The following is a 19,678-nucleotide window of genomic DNA, read 5'->3' as shown; positions in this document are numbered from 1 at the left end:
GGGCCTGGGGACAATGGGCTGATTCCTCACTTACTGTAAATGAGGAAACCAAGGCCCAGAGAGGGTTAGGGACCTGCCCAAAGTCACATAGCAGAGGCAGTGCCAGGAGGTTTCGGCCCTGAATTCTCCCTGCTTGTCCTAGGATGTTGGCTCTGAGTGTGGCCTCGTGTTGGGGCTGCAGAGAGCAGGGGGTGTGTACCAGGATCCCCAGGAGCCAGGAGGGGTGGTGCCCAAGCAGAGGGGTCCAGGGTGCATGAGTGGGTGGCCGGCCCATCTGCTGGGGAGGTGAGGCATGTGACCTGGGCCTTGAAGGACAGGTCAGGTGTCAACAGAACATTTTGGGAATGGAGCCCAGAGGGAGACAGTCTGTTGAAACTCAGAATGCACCCCTCTCCCTCTGACGTGCTTCCAGGCAGAACTTGCACGAACGCCCCTCGCTAAATCTGAGTTTGGATCTCAGATATGTCCAGTGTAGTCAGTCACTTGGGCCACCTTCTGAGCCTTGCCTGCAGCCTCACGCGATTTTCCCAGGCGGCCTGCCTCAGTTTCCCTGTCTTGGGTTCCTGAAACCAGTGCTGTTGTGTGTGTGCCCCCTAGTGGAGGAATGGATTATGAACTTTGGGTCTTGGAGTGGGAGACTAGGGACCGGTGCCTGCCCTCACTTGAAATGCAGGGCGCCTGTCTGGGGGCTTGGCCCTTGTCGCTAGAAGCTGGTGCCGGGTGCAGGAGACCCTCTGTGGCTTGACCAGGCACTGAGGAGACCGGGCAGTTGGCTGGGCCTGGGCGCCTGGGTCTCAGGGAGGTGCCAAGCTGGTTCTGTCCCTGTCTGCATCCTGTGATGCTGTGTGACTTCAGGGGGTCCCTCCCCATGCTGGGTCTTGCGTCAAACCGGGTAAGTGGCCCCAGGGTGGCAGTAGTGTTGTCTGCGCCTAGTCCTCCTGGTTCTGTGGGTCCTTGAGGTGAGAAAGGGCCAGAGTGATGAGGGAATGATGACCCCACTCCGGGTGGAGGGCCGTGTGCCGACCCCAGCAGTCTCGGAGGTGTCCAGGCCAGGGCTGGGGAGCACCCCAGGGCCCCCGAGTCCACAGGAGGCTCCGTGTGCCCCTTCTGCTGCTGGAAGTTCTGATAAATCTAGCGGGGGGGGGGGGGGTCCAGGACAGAGTCACACGTTAACACTGCTGGGTGATAAAGAGGAAGCCTGGGCCGCCTGTCCCTAGGTGCTCAACCTTGTCCGTGAGACAGCCACTTGGGAAGGAGTCGGACTGTGACGACCGATGTGTGGTTGTGGGACACAAAGCTGCCTTGTGGGGGGGCAGGGCGGGGCAGGGCTTCCGGGAGGACGCCGCACTTCAGCTGAGCCACAAAGGTAATCATGGAGAGCAGGTGGGGCCCAGTGGGGGCTGGAGCCCAGTGGCTGGCTGGGGCTGGTTTGTAGCCAGGAAGGAGGCTCACAGTGCTTGAAACCAGATGGCTGTGTGGCTTTCAGCTGGTTGCTGAACCTCTCTGTGCCTCTGTCTTTTCACCTACACTGTGGCGGTACAACTAGTGCCAGCCTCACAGAGCTCTGATGAGGGTGACCTCGTGGCTGTGCAGGAAGATCTAGTGAACATCCCCTAACACCACCTGTCATTGCGAGGAAGCCCCTGGGGACCTGCTGAGCCCCGCCCCTGCCATGCCCGACCCCTGCCCGGCCTGGCCTCTTACCCCGCCGCCCATGGTGTGTCCACAGGGGCCGAGGAGGTGCTGCTGCTGGCACGGCGGACGGACCTGCGGAGGATATCGCTGGACACGCCGGACTTCACGGACATCGTCCTGCAGGTGGACGACATCCGGCACGCCATCGCCATCGACTACGACCCGCTGGAGGGCTACGTCTACTGGACGGACGACGAGGTGCGGGCCATCCGCAGGGCGCACCTGGATGGTTCAGGGGCGCAGACGCTGGTCAACACCGAGATCAACGACCCCGACGGCATCGCGGTCGACTGGGTGGCCCGGAACCTCTACTGGACCGACACGGGCACCGACCGCATCGAGGTGACGCGCCTCAACGGCACCTCCCGCAAGATCCTGGTGTCCGAGGACCTGGACGAGCCCCGTGCCATCGCGCTGCACCCGGGGATGGGGTAAGGCTGGGGGGTGGGCTGAACAGGAGTTCTGGAACTTTCTCCTGCGTCAGAATCCCTGGGAGGAGGGCTCCTTTGCAAGCACGTGGCTGGACCCTGCTCCCAGGGCTCTGACTCAGGAGGCCTGGGCGCGGCCCGAGAACTTGATTTCTGACCATCTCTCACGGTCACGCTTCAGCTGCTGGTCCAGGGACCAGACTTTGAGAAGCTCTGACATAGGCTGTTACGTATCAAATGCCTAGAATGTCCTGGAGACCTCGGGCGAATCATTTCTTCCCTGGACGCCAGTCCACATCTGCAAAACAGAACGGTCCCCAGGGTGATTTCCGGGCTGATCACGCGGCAACATGATGGCCGCTGCTGCGCTCTCTGAGTGCAGCCGGCCCCTTCTGAGTGTGTTCCACGCTTAGATGCTGCCGTAGTCAAATCTTTTCCTCCACACCCCCCCACCCCCGTGGGGTAGGTTGTGCAGCGGAGGAAGCTGAAGCCCAGAGACGTTACAGGGCTTGCTCAGGGTGGCACTGGTAGGCAGACGCTGCTCTGTGTCAGCTGCCGAAGGCAGGACTGTCCCCCCAGGAGGGTGAGGATGAGAAGAGGTCCCTGGAGAGTGATGGGCCAGGAGGCAGAGGCCCTGGATGCCTATTCCAGGGTAGGGGCTGTGACTTGGGGCTTGCTCTCCACTCTGCCACCGATGAATGGCTCTGTCGAGTGACAGCCTCCTTGGCCTCCCTGTCCCTCCCAGCTCCAAGTCTGAGTCCCCCCAGGAGACGGGGCTGGTGGTCAGGTGTGGAAGATCCCAGGGCCCTGGGGCACAGCTCTAGGAGGTGTTCCTAGTGCCAGACCCTCTGCCTCAGAGCTGCCACTGCAGGGTCTAGTCTTGCTCTTCGGGGTCACAGAGAATGAATGTATCACCTGCTTTGCACGTGGGGACCCGTCGCTCCATTTGGCTTCTTCCTCCCTCTCAGCGCTCAGCACCTCCAGCCCCCAGGTCCCTTATTAGGGCTCCTGCTCTCTGCTGGCCTGCCAGATGGGAGAGGAGCCCGTGGCCCCTTTGAGTCTAGGGGCCCTGAGCAATTAGCCCACACCAGGCACACCCCCATTCCTTGGCACCCCCGGTCCTGCTCCCCAGCTTGGCCCTCATCTGTCCCGTTGGCCAGCACTTCCTGAGCTCCTCCCATGGGATGGGGACAGGCACTGCTGTCGGCCCCAGGCACGCAGCAGGGACGAGACAGACGGACATTCTCACCGATGTGTGTTTCTTCTCCAGCCTCATGTACTGGACAGACTGGGGCGAGAACCCCAAGATCGAGTGCGCCAACCTCGACGGGCAGGAGCGGCGCGTCCTGGTGAACACGTCGCTCGGCTGGCCCAACGGCCTGGCCCTGGACCTGCAGGAGGGGAAGCTCTACTGGGGAGACGCCAAGACGGACAAAATCGAGGTGAGCTGTCCCCCCGGGTGAGCGTGGGGCGTGAAGCGGGCCCGTGCAGACCGTGCAGCCCGGCCATCCGTGGGCCCTGGGTGTCAGGCAGAGGCCAGGCCTGGCCGCCCAGAGCCCATCAGGTGTGTCAGGGCCTGGGCTCTGTTAGTTAAGCAATTAGAATCCTCGAAATAAGAACTTAGTTACGATACATTTCAGGTTGTTATAGCTGAGTTCGGAGCATCGTAGCAGGTACTGTGATTAAGATGGTATCATGGGGGAAGCCGGGCCAAGGGTGGGTGGGAACCCTCTCGACTACTGTGCGACTTTCTGTGAGTCTGAAACTACATTAAGACGCTACGTCAGAAAAATTAAAGAGTCCTCCCACATCCGCACTAGCTTAAGACAGTGTATTATCAGCGTCGTTGAAGCTGGGGGTGACCACCATCCTGAGTGAGGCGCCTCCTTCTCGCGCATTAAGACACCTTCTCACACCAGGGGGTTGTCTCTGAACAGTCTCGTCTCGTTCTGCGTGCCTTGCCTGGCTTTACACGGCTGGTTGGAGTGGTGTCCTATGGGCCTTCCTTAGCAGCTTGCTTTTGGCTTCTCGTCGGCACAGTAGTGAAATCTGTGCCCGTCCCGGGAAGCCACTGGCGGACGTCCGCACCTCTCCTTGGCATGAACGTCTCGCTCAATGCCAGTGACTTCTGCACACGTCCTGTCTGCTTCTGGTCACATCGCTGCTTGTGGGCGTCACCAGCTGGGGGTCACCTCTGCTCTTCCCATGGCTCCACGGGGCAACCCCTGCCAGGTGGCCTGCCGGGGGAGGGCGGGAGCGAGAATACAAAGGTGTGCCCGTGTCTCAGGGTTTCGAGCCGTACTTCTGAGCGCTCACAGTCGGGGGCTCGGGGCTGGCAGGCACCTCTTGCGCCCAACCCCAAGTGGCTGTAATTGTAGCCCTTTCCTGTGGGAGTTCCCTATACGCGATCATTTTTAAAAAGATGTTGTTGCCAAGGGAGTTTGAAGACACTTGTCTCTCAAGCCTCTGTACCTGAAAGCGAGACCCTTGTTTGTGGTGAGGTCAGCCACGGGGACTCGTCTGCACAGACCCCACCCGCCCCTGGGCACTGGTCAGGGTGAGTGTGTCTGCTGCCTCCACTGGACACAGTACAGGCATCGCCTGGGGTGTAGTTTTCAGTGGGGTAAAATAGACCTGACGTAAAACTGGCCGTTTTAACCATTTGGAAACACGGACGAATCTAGTGCACTCACGGGGTGGAGTGACTGTCACCACTGTCTAGTTCCAGAACCTTTTCATCACCCCGAGCCGCACGCCCATGGGTCCCCAGCGCCCCATCGCTCCTCCCCACCCCTGCAGCCACTCAGCTGTCTGTCTCTGTGGATTTGCCTCTCCTGGACATTTCTTGGGGATGGAATCCTTCGACGCGTGGCCTTCTGTGTCTGGCTACTTCATGTGACATGATGTTTTCCGGCTTCACCCATGTTGTGGCGTGTGGGAGAGCTTCGCTTCTTTTTATGGCCGAGGAGCATCCCTCTGCGGGGACGGCCCACATCGCGCTTACCCGTTCACCTGTTGGTGGACGCTGGGCTGGTTTCCACTTTTTGGTGATCGTGAGCAATGCCGCCCTGAGCGTTTGTGTGCACGGGTGTATTTTGAGCGCCCGTTTTTAAATCTTGCGGGGGGGTACCCAGGAATGGCTTTGGGGGCCGTGCGGTAACATCACGTCTGACTTGCTGAGGCAGCATCGGACTGTCCCCACAGCCTGCGCCACTTCACAGTCCCACTGGAGGTGAGGCGTACATGGGCTCGGGCGGCAACGTGTCCTTGCCGACACTTGTCGCTTGCCGTTTGTGTGGGTAGCCATCCTAGGGGCTGGGCTGTGGTGTCTCGTGCTTCTGACCAGCACTGCGCTGACAACTAAGGGTGTGGGATTCACGTGCCTGTCCCACCACGGCATTTTGAGGTGTGTGGCATAGTCCCCACTTGTGGACGAGAAACGAGGTCCAGGGGACAGGAACCCGCTCCAGGTCGCACAGCAAACAGGTGATTTTCCACTGTGAGAATCACCGACAAAGCCCCAAGACGGTGCAGGCTACTGGGCGGAACAGAAACGTTACCTGCCACCCCCGAAGGGACAGAAGTTAGGAGCCGAAGGGGTGGGGGAAGGGAGGAGCGTATTAGAGTTTCAAAGGTAGCCCGCAGGAACTGAAAATGGTGACCTCGCTGGGGCGGAAAGATGGGCCGCGGTGTGCACAAGCCAGGACCGCGCACCTGGTTACCCATCAGTGTGGAGCCCATCCTGGGAGACCTCGGAGGAGACGCTGACAGATTACAGGTGTGCGGGATTCTTTGATCAGACAGACTGGGGAAATGCCAGGTGACTTTCCCACTCGACTTCTCAGAGCCTTTCCTCCGCTTGAACCAACCGGACGTCCCCGAGGGACTGAGTGGCCTTAGTGCTGTGCTCAGACTGCCCTGTCTGGGGACCCTTTCTCGACTGCTGTGGCTCTGATGACACATGCTTGGGGAACGCTGACCCGCCCCGACCGCCGCCGCCTGTCCACACGTCCAGAGCTGACCCTCGCTCCGGGGTTTGTGCCGGACACGGCTCCAGTCCGGGGAAGCGGCTGACCGGATGCACGCGGAGGCTGTTCCCTGTGTGCGGTCTGCACGTCTCTTCCTCCCGAGTGGCCTTTTGGAATATTAAAACGTTTTGGTCTTGTTTTTCCTGGATGTGGATTGTTGTCTTCACGGTGTGAACGCACTGCCTCCCAGTCCCCGCCCCCGGCCCTGCTCTTCTGAGTCGAGGAGCCAGGGTTTGAGCCGTGTCTCCAATGGGCTGGCTTCCTGGGGACACACAGACCCCCCTCTCCCCTCCTCACTTCCTCGGCTGCGACCCCAGGGCGGCCCCTCCCAGGCATGAGTTTCATGCTCAGGCTTCCCCGAGGGGCTCGGTGTTCAGTGCGTGGCGTGGCGTCACTGGCTTTCTGTGCCTTCCTGTTGTGGTGCGGGGCCAGAACGCGACCCAGCACCTGGACCGTTCCTGAGAGTTGATCTATCACCTGCTTATGTGCGGGTTGTTTTCAATGCGTTTACTTTCTCTTCACAACGTCACCTTTCTCTGGCTTTCTTTACTGTAAGAACACAGTGTGCGGGGCACATACAGAAACGCAGAGGTGCCTCGGTGCCCGTTGTTAATTCGTTCCGGAACGCGTGCCGAGGCCGAACGTTCGGGAGCTGCTGTGAGACTGACGCGTGGGCCTGTGTTTCACCGCGGGGGACGGGCACCACATGGCGAGCAAGCGCCGAGTGCCGAATGTTTTTTTCTCATCGAAAGGGCTTGAAGAGTTCTGAAGCAGGACCGAGGTGTGACTGACTGTATGGGGTGGTCGACTACGTTACCAGGCTTCCAAGCAACAGTAGGCTATCAGCAGTTAGGTTGGGGGGAGTCAGATGTTGTACTAGGGTTTTCAACCGCACAGGGGTGGGTCAAGGGTCAGCTGCCCTGCTGACCCGAGGATCCCCGAGGGGCATCTGCAGTGACGTCTGGCCTCCCGCACAGAAATCCATCCAACCCGAGGTCTGCCGTCCAGGTGAGGCGGCAGCTCCCCAGTCTGTGGTACAAGGAGGGGTCCCCATCTAGGCTTCGCGCCAGGGCCGCTCATTGGACCCACTGCAGAAGCTGCTTTCGGGGCCACACCTAGGCCCGGCCGTTGTTCTTTGTTTGGTTAAGTTCCCTGGGTGACTTCGCTGCTCCCCTGAGTTACAGGTGGAGAAACTGAGGTCCATGGAGGACAGGGACTTGCTAGTGGGGCCCTGGCATCTGGCCTTCCCTCTTGACCTGGCAGTTTTGCTCTGTATTGTCCAACAGGACTCAAGTCTTTTCTTTCTTTTTAATACTATTATTAAATTTTTAAAAAGGTTTTATTTATTTATTTTTAGAGAGAAGGGAAGGGAGGAAGACAGGAGAGAAACATCAATGTGTGGTTGCCTCTCATGCACCCCACTTCTGGGGACCTGGTCTGCAACCCAGGCAGGTGCCCTGACTGGGAATTGAACCAGAGACTCTGGTTCGCAGGCCGATGCTCAGTCCACTGAGCCCCACCAGCCAGGGCCGAAGTCTCTTCCGTGCAGCTCACAGTTGGCTGTCTGTGTGTTTGCCGCCTGCAGAGCATAGGGCTTCAGTATTTCTGATGAGTTGGAAATATGTCTGCAGGAGGCCTGCTGTGACTTGCTTTTGATTTGTGGTGCCTCTTTCATCCTGGCCTGCAAGCCCCGAGTTTGGTTGTTGCATTTTTATTGTCTCCCTTTAACACAAGCTCCTGCAGGACGCCTGTCATCGGAATCACTCTCATCCTGCGTGTGTGTGTATTTTAGTTGGCTAAGGCGTTCTGCGTTTGATAGTATTTTTCCTCCTCTGTGGCTTCTGTGGTCGATGTTTTCGATCAGCACCGACTCTTGGGGACAAGGGTGTAGCTCTTACCTCTCGAGTGAATGGCTGCTGGTGCGTCTGGGCTCGGAGACGCCCCGGAGCTGCTGCGCAGACTTGGGACCAGAAGCCCCTCAGAGCGCATCTGGTCCTGACCGAGCGAGACGGTAGTCCTCTGACAAGTGGGTCTTCCTGCCCAGAACCCGCAGTGCCGCAGTCGTCAGGCCCATGGAGCTCCACGTCTCGGGTGTGATCGGGTCCTCTCTGGGTCAGGTTTGCTCATCAGTGCCAGACTGCATCCCGAGGAGCCCGTCCCTGGGCCGAGACCCGCGCCTCGGTGCCAGGCAGCCACGCCCAGCCCCTCAGCAGTAGGACGGGAGGAGACACCTGTTTGCCGTCCCTGTTCCAAACCACGCTACCCCTCTCAGCACGGCGTCCGACCCAGGTGGCGGTGCTGTGGGGCAAGGCCCTGAGCCAGACCTCCCTGAAAATGTCATTCATCCAGTCCCCCTTGTGAGTGGTGTCACCGGCTCTGTGCGGCGGCCTGGCGAGGCGCAGACGGAGCCGAGGCTCCTAGGAGTCAAGCCTGTGCTGGTGCGGGCAGGTCAGGTCCGAGCCCGGCTCAGACCCGTGTCTCCCGTCCCGCCAGGTGATCAACGTCGACGGGACGAAGAGGCGGACGCTTCTGGAGGACAAGCTCCCGCACATTTTTGGGTTCACGCTGCTGGGAGACTTCATCTACTGGACCGACTGGCAGCGTCGGAGCATCGAACGTGTGCACAAGGTCAAGGCCAGCCGGGACGTCATCATCGACCAGCTGCCCGACCTGATGGGGCTCAAGGCTGTGAACGTGGCCAAGTTTATCGGTGAGTCTGGTCAGCCTCCAGCCACGGGTCGGCTGTGCCAACTGGTGTGATGAAGAAGTGACAGGGCCGTGGCTGCCCTTCGGTTCACGAGCTCCCAGGTGAGGAGGCAGAAGTGTCTAGCTGGGGCGCCTCACTCTGGGGGTGGGGAGGACAGGGGACAGTGATAGTATCTTGTAGGGACGGGGGGTTGGGGGCTGTGTGCTGACCAGGGATGGCCTGTGACCAGCCCTGCTGGCAGTAATTGTTATAATAAATGGCTCACATTTATTGAGGGCCTGCTGTGTGCCTCAGCACCCAAAGCAACCCTATATGCTAATTACAGTACTGCCCCATTTATCAGTAAGAAGGAGGAAACTATGCCTCGCTGGCCTTGACCTTGTTGCCGAGATCTGCAAGCAGCTCACTTCACACAATTTTGTCTCTTTACGAAAAGGATTCCAAATGCAGGTCAAGAAGCCACACTGGAGAGCGTAGCGTCCAAGTGTGATGGGGCCGGGATCAAGGGACTGCGGGCTCCATAGGGCAGGGGCTCTGCAGCGGGGGCCCCAGGGCCTGGTATGGCGCCTGCACCTTAGACGTGCCTTGCAGACCTTTGCTAGGTGAATGAATGAATGAATGAATGAATGACCAGCGAGGACCCAGTACCTGCCTTCAAGTAGTTTACCGTCTGGTGGGTGAGACGCCCCTTAGCTCGGCCACCAGACTAATGGCTGTGTCTGGGATGTTAGTGGAATGCCCGGCCTTTAAAATCCAAGGGAGGTCATTTGAGCTTGGAATGTAAGGGGCAGGTGGGGAGCAGGGTTTGCCAGCAGAAGGGAGGGCCGAGCAGAGGCCTGCAGGGGAGGCTGCATGGGCGCACCTGGGAGTGGCTGCTGCTTCTGCCTCTCTGGGATGGGCCTTTCGTCCCACCTGCAATGATGGAACCAACACAGCATCTTCCCCCATTCATCCTGTGTGGGTGGTGGGGCCCACCCGTGAGCGACTGTTTAAAAAACAAAACCGCAGAGATCAGAAAAAAAAGACGCCTCCATGGGGTGTGATTTGAAGAGGGGAAGTTAGGCTCATCCTTCTCTTTCCCCTATCTCTGTATCTTTGTCGCTGTCACCTCAGAATTCACTGAGAGAGGTGGGGGAAGGGTGCTTCTTTTAACTGAAATATTAACATTAAATTAGAGCCCATTGTAAGAGCCCCCCAGTAGGTGGGTGAGACTGACAGGCCAGCCAAAAATCAGTGGACGCGCTGAGCAGCACCTGCTTTAATGAAGGAGAGGCGCCTTGGCCGTCCTGGCCAGACCTGAGCTTTTGAAGTCACTGAGAGTCGTCTGTCGGTGAATTGGAGGAGGCGTCTGGCTGGGACCTCAGGCTCCAGTCCGGTCAGGTGCCCCGGCCTGGGAGCGACAGTTGTGCCGGCATTGCCTTGTGGCGTTATTGCTTCCGACCCGGGCCGGAGCTCAGGCCAGGAGCAGAGCCTCCTGGTTCTTATTCTTTCTGAGCTGCTTCCCGACCTCCTCACCATGCCCCTCTCTGACCTTCTGTTTCCGTGACTGAGAAACAGGGATGGGACTGGCTTCTACCCCCGCAGGTCGCTGTGTGGTCAGAGCGAGCTAATGCCCGGACACCCGCTGGGACCGTGTGTTACTGCCCGTCCAGTCCCAGGGAAGACCTGGGCTTCCATCGTGTCCTCCCAGTGTCCCCGTCTGTGTCTGGTGAAAATGAAGACACACCCGCCGTGGGTGAATCGTGTGCTCTCTGCTGAGCCGCTGACGCGTGGGCCTGTGTGCTGACTTCCAGGGACCAACCCGTGTGCAGACAGGAACGGGGGGTGCAGCCACCTGTGTTTCTTCACGCCCCGCACGACCAAGTGCGGCTGCCCCATCGGCCTGGAGCTGCTGAGCGACATGAAGACCTGCATCGTCCCCGAGGCCTTCCTGGTGTTCACCAGCAGGGCCACCATCCACAGGATCTCCCTAGAGACCAACAACAACGACGTGGCCATCCCGCTCACGGGTGTCAAGGAGGCCTCCGCACTGGACTTCGACGTGTCCAACAATCACATCTACTGGACGGACGTCAGCCTGAAGGTAGGGCACGCTCGACGTCCTGTGCGTCGCTTCCTGTGAACACCTTGCCTGCCGTGGGACCACCTCAGAGGCTTTCGCTTTTTCTTTTAAGATTTTATTTATTTTTAGAGAGAGGGGCAGGGAGAGAGAGGTTTAGGAACATCCATGTGTGGTTGCCTCTTGCACGCCCCCAACTGGGGACCTGGCCCTCAACCCAGGCACGTGCCCTGACTGGGAATCGAACCAGTGACTTTTCGGTTCATGGGCCAGCACTCAATCCACTGAGCTACACTCGCCAGGGACAATTTTTAAAAATATTTACTGTAATTCAACTCAACTCAGAAAACATCAGTGAGCCTGTTGCGGTAGACGAACGTGACCGATCAGGACAGGGAGATCCAGGAGACCCGCAAATGGGCTGTGCTAGAGCGACTGTGTACCCACCAGACCCGCAAATGGGCTGTGCTAGAGCGACTGTGTACCCACCAGACCCGCAAATGGGCTGTGCCAGAGCGACTGTGTACCCGTGGGACGATGGCGACACCGCCCTTCCAGTCCCATCTCCCACTCGCCCGCTCCTCCTTAGCAAACTTTCTTCTTTCGTGCTGCACACGCAAGCGTCCTGGGCAAACCCAGGGAAAGCAGGGCTTGGCCAGCCGTCCGTGGCCGGCCTCCCGCCTTTGTAAACACAGCTCTGTTGGAGCACGGGGGTGCCCGTTTGCTTACGGATTGTCCACGCCCGCTTTCGTGCCACTGGGTTGACTTGTGACAGACCCGTGTGCTCCGCGAAGCCTAACTTACTTCCTGCGTGCCCCTTCGGGGAGAAGTGTGCTGAACCCTATTCTGAAGCACAGTATTGAACAACTAAAACAGTTTAATCATCTATCTTTTCCTTTTTATTTTAATTTGTTTACTTACTTTTAGAGGGAGAGGAGGCGAGGGGGATAGGGAGGGAGAGACACATCAATGTGTGGTTGCCTCTCACACCCCCCAGCCAGAGAGAGACCTGGCCCACAATCCACATGTGTCCTGACTGGGGATTGAACTGGCAGCCTTTCGGTTTGCAGGCCGGCGCTCCGTCCACCGAGCCGCCCCAGCCCGGGAAGGCTCCACTGCACGGATACTCCCTGTTGTACTTAACCGTTACCTGGCTCTAAGTTCTCTGGTCATTTCCACGTCCCCAACTCTGAACGGCCACAGTAGTGAAGGTCTCTGCATGTAAGGCCCCTTCTGTATTTCCGGGAGTTCCCCATTTTTTTGTGTTTTTGTCCATGCCTTTGGATACAATTTCAGGGGGAGACTATACACATAAGTACAGCCAAACGTTTTCTCGCAAGTGTTTCTGTTTTGCTGCATTTGAAAAGTTCATCCCCAAACTCTTACGTGTTGCTGCTCTGGTCCCTAACGTGGTGAGTAGTTGCCCCAGTTGGCCGAGCGGCTCACGGGTAAATGTCTGGCTCCTGACCTGTGGCCTCTGCCCCCGCCTGCCCCCAGACCATCAGCCGCGCCTTCCTGAACGGGAGCTCAGTGGAGCATGTGATCGAGTTTGGCCTCGACTACCCGGAAGGCATGGCCGTTGACTGGATGGGCAAGAACCTCTACTGGGCGGACACCGGGACCAACAGGATCGAGGTGGCCCGGCTGGACGGGCAGTTCCGGCAGGTCCTCGTGTGGAGGGACCTGGATAACCCGAGGTCGCTGGCCCTGGATCCCACCAAGGGGTAAGGGCTGTCTTTGTCCAGCACGCATGTCCTGTCCCCCTGCCACCTCTCTGCCTCAGCCAGCACGGGGATGGCCTGGGACGGAGGCGGTGGCTGCCCAGCTGGCTGTCTGATGAGACCTGTGCTGGCTGCCTCTAGCTGGGAGGTGGCCAGGGCTGGCTGGACCCTGTGAGATCATCTAGTTCACGGGGCGGGGGCAGGGGGAACCAGAGTGGAAGGAAGGAATGGCAGCCAGTGCCTTGGGCACTGTGCTGGGCACATTTACGTGGCCTGTCTCAGTGCAGCGTCCAGGAGGCCTTTGAGGGGTGGCTGTTGTTGTCCCTGATTATACAGAGGTGGAAGCTGAGGCTCAGAAGCCCAGCGACTTACCCAAGGTCGCAGAGCCAGTTAGAGCAGGGCTGGGCCAAGAGGTCCTGTTCTTCCCTTGCCCCATGTCCCCAGGCCCCATGTCTCAGAGCTGGCTTTGGGCTCCTTGGATTCTGGGCTTCGTGTAGGCCCCTTAGCCGAGGGCTAACACCTGTATGTTAATCTGTCAGAGGCCTGGGCTCTGCCCCTGGGCACTGGGGCCCAAGGGGCCAGAGGGGCATGTCCCTCTGCCACTGAGTTTCCTTTTCTGAGCAGCTCGTCCCATAAAGCATCAGCGATGTGCAGGGAGCCCCTCAAATCCTGCCTGGTGTGTGCTCGGTTGGGGACAGTTCAGGATGGCAGGCCCGAGAGGTCCCGGTCTCAGCGAAAGGGCAAGGCAGGCACGCCTGAGTCTGGAATGAGGATGATTCTTTTCCTGGAGCGTTAGGAGGCTGTTTGAATCCTGGCCCTTCAGCGCCTGCCACCTCAGGGCCCTCTTTCCCACTCTTTGGGTGGAGGGACCTTACGTCCCACTTTGCCCACGATCATCCTGGTTCGCCTGCCACCGGCATCCTGTCTGGCTTAGCGAGTGTTTGTCCCTGACAGAGGCATCCCAGCTGGTGGTTCTGTTTCACGGTCACCTCATTGGTGCACCTGTTTGTGTCTGCAAATGGGGTGACCACACCTCCCCTGCAGGTGAGCTGCTGCGGGAAGCAGCCAGGTGACAGCCCCTGGAGGGATGGCGCAGATGCGGCCTTCCCTGGGATGCGGAGGGCCCAGCTTAGCAGATGGTGGCGGTTGTGCTCCTTGCGTGTGCTGCCGGCTGCCTTGCTGTGAGTGGGACACCCCTGAGCCTGCCCGGCCTTTCACCCCGCATCTTCCAGCTACATCTACTGGACCGAGTGGGGCGGCAAGCCGAGGATCGTGCGGGCCTTCATGGACGGGACCACCTGCATGACGCTGGTGGACAAGGTGGGCCGGGCCAACGACCTCACCATCGACTACGCTGACCAGCGCCTCTACTGGACTGACCTGGACACCAACATGATTGAGTCGTCCAACATGCTGGGTGAGGGCCGGGAGGGTCCTGCAGGCCGGGGTGGCCTTGGTCTGGAGCGCGGGCCGTCTCTCAGTGCCCTCTGCCCTGTGCCCTCTGGCTGGCAGTTCCCAGGCCCCACAGGAGGGGTGGACACACCCCTAGGGCTCATCCAGCTCTGCGCCCTCTTGAGGGTTCCCTCTGAGCTGCACCCCAGGCATGTGGGCCGAGGCCCTGGTGACCGCTGTGTCCAGCGCTGGAACTGGCTTCTGGCTCAGCCCTGAGCTAGGGCTCCGATTTGACAAAACATCCCGCGGCACAGGTTATCACCGATGTGGAGACCGGGGCCGAGGAGGTCACAGGGCCTGCCTGAGGTTGCAGAGTGCCCCTCAGGCCCCAGGGCCACACACCTGTTCCCCCAGTGATAAAATAGTCAACTTGGAAAATGTCTGAAAACACAGAAAACCATGAAGGAAAGTGCTAATCATCCATAATTTCACCACTCAGTGATAACCAGTATTTATGTTGTCATTTCTTTTCAGTTTCAATGTTTCTGATTGATTTTTAAGTAATGTTCTTAATTGTTACAAACCTTAATTTTTACTTTTTAGAAATAATTTTTAAAACATCACTCCAAATCATGCCATACATAATTTTCAGTCTGTTCTTTCTTGTATGTGGCCAGCATGTTCTCATGTCACTAACATGTTTCATCAACTAGGAAATAGAACATACATGAAGCATTCACACAACACATAATTAGACAAGGGAAGACCTGGATAATCACGCCCTGGGAGAGGGACAGAACGTGTTCTCCCCTCCCCCGGGACTCAGCCCCGCCAGCACCCTTCCCGCGGCACCCGGTCCCACCGGCTCCGAGCGGGCTTGTTCACCGCCGCATCCCAGACACAGCCCAGTGCTGGGCGCGCAGTAGGAGCACATCAGTGCCCTGTCGTTGGCTGCTGCTTCATGAGTCCTCTGCTGCTGCTGGGTGGGGAGCCCGCTGCCCTGACTGCTGTCTCCGTGTACTAGTTCTGCTGTTCTAGAACCTTCTGTCCATGTGGCCACACATCACATGCTTTTCACCATCTGCATTCCTCCGGTCTAATGACTGAGATTCACCCCATGTTGTTGTTACTCGTTTTTATCGCCACGTCATTTCCTTTGTATGAAGATCCACCATCTTTTTACCCATCCTACCGCTGATGGACATTTGGGTTGTCCTACAGCCGGCGGCCACCAAGCACGCCCTTGTCTGCGTTACCCAGGTGCACGCTGTGAGCTTTTCTCCCATGTGGGGCTGCGGGGCTGCCCGGTCCTGGGGCTGGGGCACATCCAGCGTCAGTCGATCTGCTCATTTTCCAATGTGGTTGAGCGCTCCGCCCCGGTGCAGGCTGCCAGGCTTCAGGGTGTCCTGCGCTGCGGCCCGGCTGTGCTGTTGCTGACGCCCGGCCTGTGTCCCCGTGCAGGTCAGGAGCGGGTGGTGATTGCCGACGACCTCCCGCACCCCTTCGGCCTGACGCAGTACAGCGAGTACATCTACTGGACGGACTGGAACCTGCACAGCATCGAGCGGGCCGACAAGACCAGCGGCCGGAACCGCACCCTCATCCAGGGCCACCTGGACTTCGTCATGGACATCCTGGTGTTCCACTCCTCCCGGCAGGACGGCCTCAACGACTGCGTGCACAGCAACGGGCAGTGTGGGCAGCTGTGCCTCGCCGTGCCCGGCGGCCACCGCTGCAGCTGCGCCTCGCACTACACCCTGGACCCCAGCAGCCGCAACTGCAGCCGTGAGTGCCTTGCTCTGCCCGCTCCTCACCCTGCGCCAGATCAGGCTGGTCCCGGGGCTGAGACGCACAGGGTGCCTGGGTGTGTGTGGACTGTGGGCATGTTTTCATAGCACATGCTGCCTGATGCCACCCGGAGGCCTGGGCTGGGTGGAGGACCTGCTGCTCCATCCTGCCACAGGTGGATGGGCCAAGCCCTCAGCTGGCAGGTTCCGTGGGGGCATCTCTGCCTGTGGAAACCTGTCTGGGGACGGGAAGCAGTCATGCAGAGAAGTGGGCCTCATTCTGAGTACTTTTTTTAATTTAAAGATTTTATTCATTTACTTTTAGAGAGGGGAAGGGAGTAAGAAAGAGAGGGAGAGAAACAGTGTGAGAGATACAAGGATCGGTTGCCTGTTACACGCCCCCAGCTGGGGACCTGGCCCATAACCCAGGCATGTACCCTGACTGGGAATTGAACCGGCGACCCTTTGGTTCACGGGCTAGTGCTCCATCCACTGAGCCACACCAGCCAGGGCCGAGTACTTTCTGCAGCATTTGTTTAATCCTCAGGCCTGCAGGGTGGGAGATATCACTGTCCCCATTTCACAGAGATACATAGTAACCCATGCACATCTCAGAGCTGCTAAGGTCGGACCGGGTTTGAAGCCAGGCAGGTGGGCTCCAGAGTCCCTGCTCCCAACCCGGTGCCGTGTGGCCTCCTGCGCCCACGTGCAGTCCTCACACTGACCCTCCGAGTTACATAGGCCTTTTAAAAACCGCTCATCTCGGTGATCAAAAAGCGAGGCTCAGAGATCCCGGGAGTGACTTTCCCACGGGCCAAAGGGAGAACAGGTGTGTCCCGTTGGCAGGCTCTCCTCCTGGGACATCAGCAGCCTCTGCGCAGCATGTGTGACAATTTATCAAGCTCTGTGTCACCTGGGGCCTTCTCACCGAGGCTCTCACAGCCCTAGAAGCGCTGGCTTTCCTAATCCCAGTCGCACAGATAACGGGCCTGAGGCTTCGAGGTGTTAAAGGCTTTTTTGGGGCCCCGTGCTGGTGTGTGATGGGCCTGGGGCCACAGCCTAGGACTCCCCACTCTTGGGCTCCCTTTGGACTAATTGTCTCTTTCCCCTGGGGCACATAACCTTGAAGGATCATGCAGAGGTGCAGGGAACCCTCCACCCAGAGAAGACACCTGTGTCCGGTGCCTGTGGCCGGCAGACACAGGGCGATCACTGTACCTCTCTGATGGTGGCTGCAACTGGTGCCTCCTCCACATCCTGAGAGGCGTGGCTTCTGCATCCAGGCTGCTTTGCTCACTGACACCCCCACGGAGCATCCCTTCCTGGTGTCCCTGTTCACTCCACGTTGTCCTCAGCAGTCCCCTTGAGCATATGGAGATGCAGGGCATGTCACACGTCATCCCAGTGTGACGCACTCTTGCAGTGGGAGTTTGGTGCTCACTGCCTTCCTTCCTCCATCTCAAGTCTTGAAAACTTAAAGATGAATGCATATCTATTTTTAAAATGACACGAACTCATAAAAAATTGCAGCTGAGATATACATAACGCAGAGAGTAAGATTTCCTGTAGTCCACCCCAGGAAATAGGTCTCTGTCCTTCCTGCCTTTTTCCCAGGTGCGTCGGTGGGGCGGGCGGGGGTGCATATATAGATCTGCCCTCGGTAATGAACGGCAGTGCCTCCCTGTGGCCCCCTCTCCAGCTCCTAGGAGCTGACCTGCCGCACCCTCATCTGTTTGCCTCACTCTAGCACCCAGCACCTTCTTGCTGTTCAGCCAGAAAGGTGCCATCAGCCGGATGATCCCGGACGACCAGCACAGCCCAGACCTCATTCTGCCCCTGCACGGGCTGAGGAATGTCAAGGCCATTGACTACGACCCACTGGACAAGTTCATCTACTGGGTGGATGGACGCCAGAACATCAAGCGAGCCAGAGATGATGGGTCTCAGGTAGGTGTACCTGTAGGGGGCACAGGGAAGCTTCTGCCAGAAGCTCGCCCTGGTACTCTCCAGGCTCCGCCCACTTTTCCTAGCGGAGGGGCTGCCTGCAGAGCACAGTTTTGGGTGAACAGTGATTTGGGCTCCGATGATGTCTTTATGGGGTGTAATCCTGAGCAGTGTTGAAACCCTTAGACTGAGGATGTATAGAAACTAGATTTTGTAGTTTTTGAAGTAGTTGGTGGTGGGCGGGGGGTGGAGGGTGTTGTCAAACCCCGTGGGGTATTTTTCTTCTTTCCACAGCGGTTTTCTGCAGGGCAGTTGGTATTGCTTATTCTGGGTTTGCTCCTGTTTCGTAGGGATTGTATAGTCAGTTCTGGTCTAATGCAATAGATGCGTCCTGGAAATTTCCACACTTGGCAAAGTCACACAGCACAAACCTCAGGGCTGAAGGGGGAAGGGGCTGGGGCACGTTCCCCGGAACTCCATCACTGACGCACTAGAGAGAAGGTGGGAACTGGATACAGGGGCACCGTTTTGCTCATGTTAAACAGTTCAGGATGTGAATGCCCAGTGGAGACGGTGCTTTTCCTGAGGAGACCTTAACTTGACCGAGGACTCGGCTGTCAGTCACTGCCTATGGGCTTCTGTGAAAGGGGGGAGTCGATGTGGGGATGTCTCACAAGGAGACAGAGGGTGTTGGGGTGTGCGTGTTTTCCTTCGGCTCGGCGCTGGGTGCATTCACCTGGTGCTTCTCACCTGGTGCTTCTGCTCCGACGGTGCACGGCACATCGCCGCGTTGGGGCACATTCGAGTTTTCAAAATGCGTGTTCTCGCGGGACCGCTTGCTTCCTGTGTTCAGGAAGGTCGTTCTCACTGCAGCCTTGGGGCTCGTCCGGTGTCTCCGCATGACAGGGAACTGTCACCACCATTCCATTAGTGTTCTTGGCTCGTCCTACCAGTTTCCAAAGACCCCTTTTACCAAAGCCGCAGAACCAGAGGGCTGTTTCGGAGTCTAGGGGTCCGGGGAGGGGCCGTGTCCTCCTGGCAAACTCCTGACACCGTTAGATCAGGGGTGGAGAGAAGTACTCGGTGGTGGAGAATTCCAGACGATTTTGGAGTCTGTGAGGCAGATTTTGCTGTTTTCTCCTGTGTTGCTCTGTGGATGGGCTGGGGCCCCCCTTTGAGGTGTGTGCTGTCGTCTCTGTGGGTGCAGAGCCTGGTGGAAATGGAGCTCTTTCATCCTGCCAGGCAGCCTAGGCGACAGCCACTGCAGGTCCTTTGGAGAATGGGAAGTGCTAATTGACAGGCTGCGCCTCCCTGCTGAGAAAGTTGCAGGGTGCAAATTGGCTTAGAGTCTCACCGGGCATCGTTCACAGTGTCTGGGCCCCAGCGGGGAAAGACTTTGAAGAAGCAGCCCACTCAGGAGCCACTTCTGGGTTTTCACTTGATTCGGAAACATGGTTCCCTCCTAGTCTCTAGCTAAGCCCCACCTCTGGTGGCTCTGGCTTTGATTCTTTTGTGGGTGCACCCTGCCCAGCCCCCAAGGATAGTGTTTTAGATGATTATCTGTTTGGTTAGGTTTTCTTTCCTCTTCGTTTGAAGCTTCTTATTGGGGCGTGCATCCCTAACAGAGCCATTCACTAGTTTTTAAGGGCGCCGTTGGGTGACATCGAGCACGTGTGTGTTTTGTGCAGCCCTGACCACCTTGGTCTCCAGAACTGTGCACCTTCCCAGACTGAAACTCTGTCCCCGTTACACACGTAGCTGCCCCCACTCCTGCCTGCCCCCTGTGGGCCCCCACCGTTCTACTTTTCTCTGTCTGTGAGTTGGACTGTTCTCAGCACTTCACATAGGTGGAATCAGACACTTACGAAATCATGTGTCTTTGTGCATCTTGCTTATCTCACTGAGCGTGAGGTCCTC

General features: G+C 58.2%; 1 protein-coding gene across 1 annotated transcript in view; it reads left to right on the top strand.

Annotated features, from left to right (window-relative positions):
- LRP5 (LDL receptor related protein 5) overlaps positions 1-19,678 on the top strand; it is a 91,506-nt gene that overhangs the window by 52,664 nt on the left and 19,164 nt on the right. The window contains exons 6-13 of the mRNA XM_053923929.1: positions 1,730-2,126; positions 3,394-3,565; positions 8,645-8,861; positions 10,652-10,941; positions 12,415-12,641; positions 13,871-14,055; positions 15,492-15,815; positions 17,565-17,764. Of these exons, the coding sequence (XP_053779904.1) occupies positions 1,730-2,126; positions 3,394-3,565; positions 8,645-8,861; positions 10,652-10,941; positions 12,415-12,641; positions 13,871-14,055; positions 15,492-15,815; positions 17,565-17,764 (2,012 nt within the window). The remainder of the gene's footprint in view (positions 1-1,729; positions 2,127-3,393; positions 3,566-8,644; positions 8,862-10,651; positions 10,942-12,414; positions 12,642-13,870; positions 14,056-15,491; positions 15,816-17,564; positions 17,765-19,678) is intronic.

The sequence above is a fragment of the Desmodus rotundus genome, chromosome 5 (assembly GCF_022682495.2).
Source record: "Desmodus rotundus isolate HL8 chromosome 5, HLdesRot8A.1, whole genome shotgun sequence".
Classification (NCBI taxonomy): domain Eukaryota; kingdom Metazoa; phylum Chordata; class Mammalia; order Chiroptera; family Phyllostomidae; genus Desmodus; species Desmodus rotundus.
This window is presented reverse-complemented; position numbering and strand designations above follow the sequence as displayed.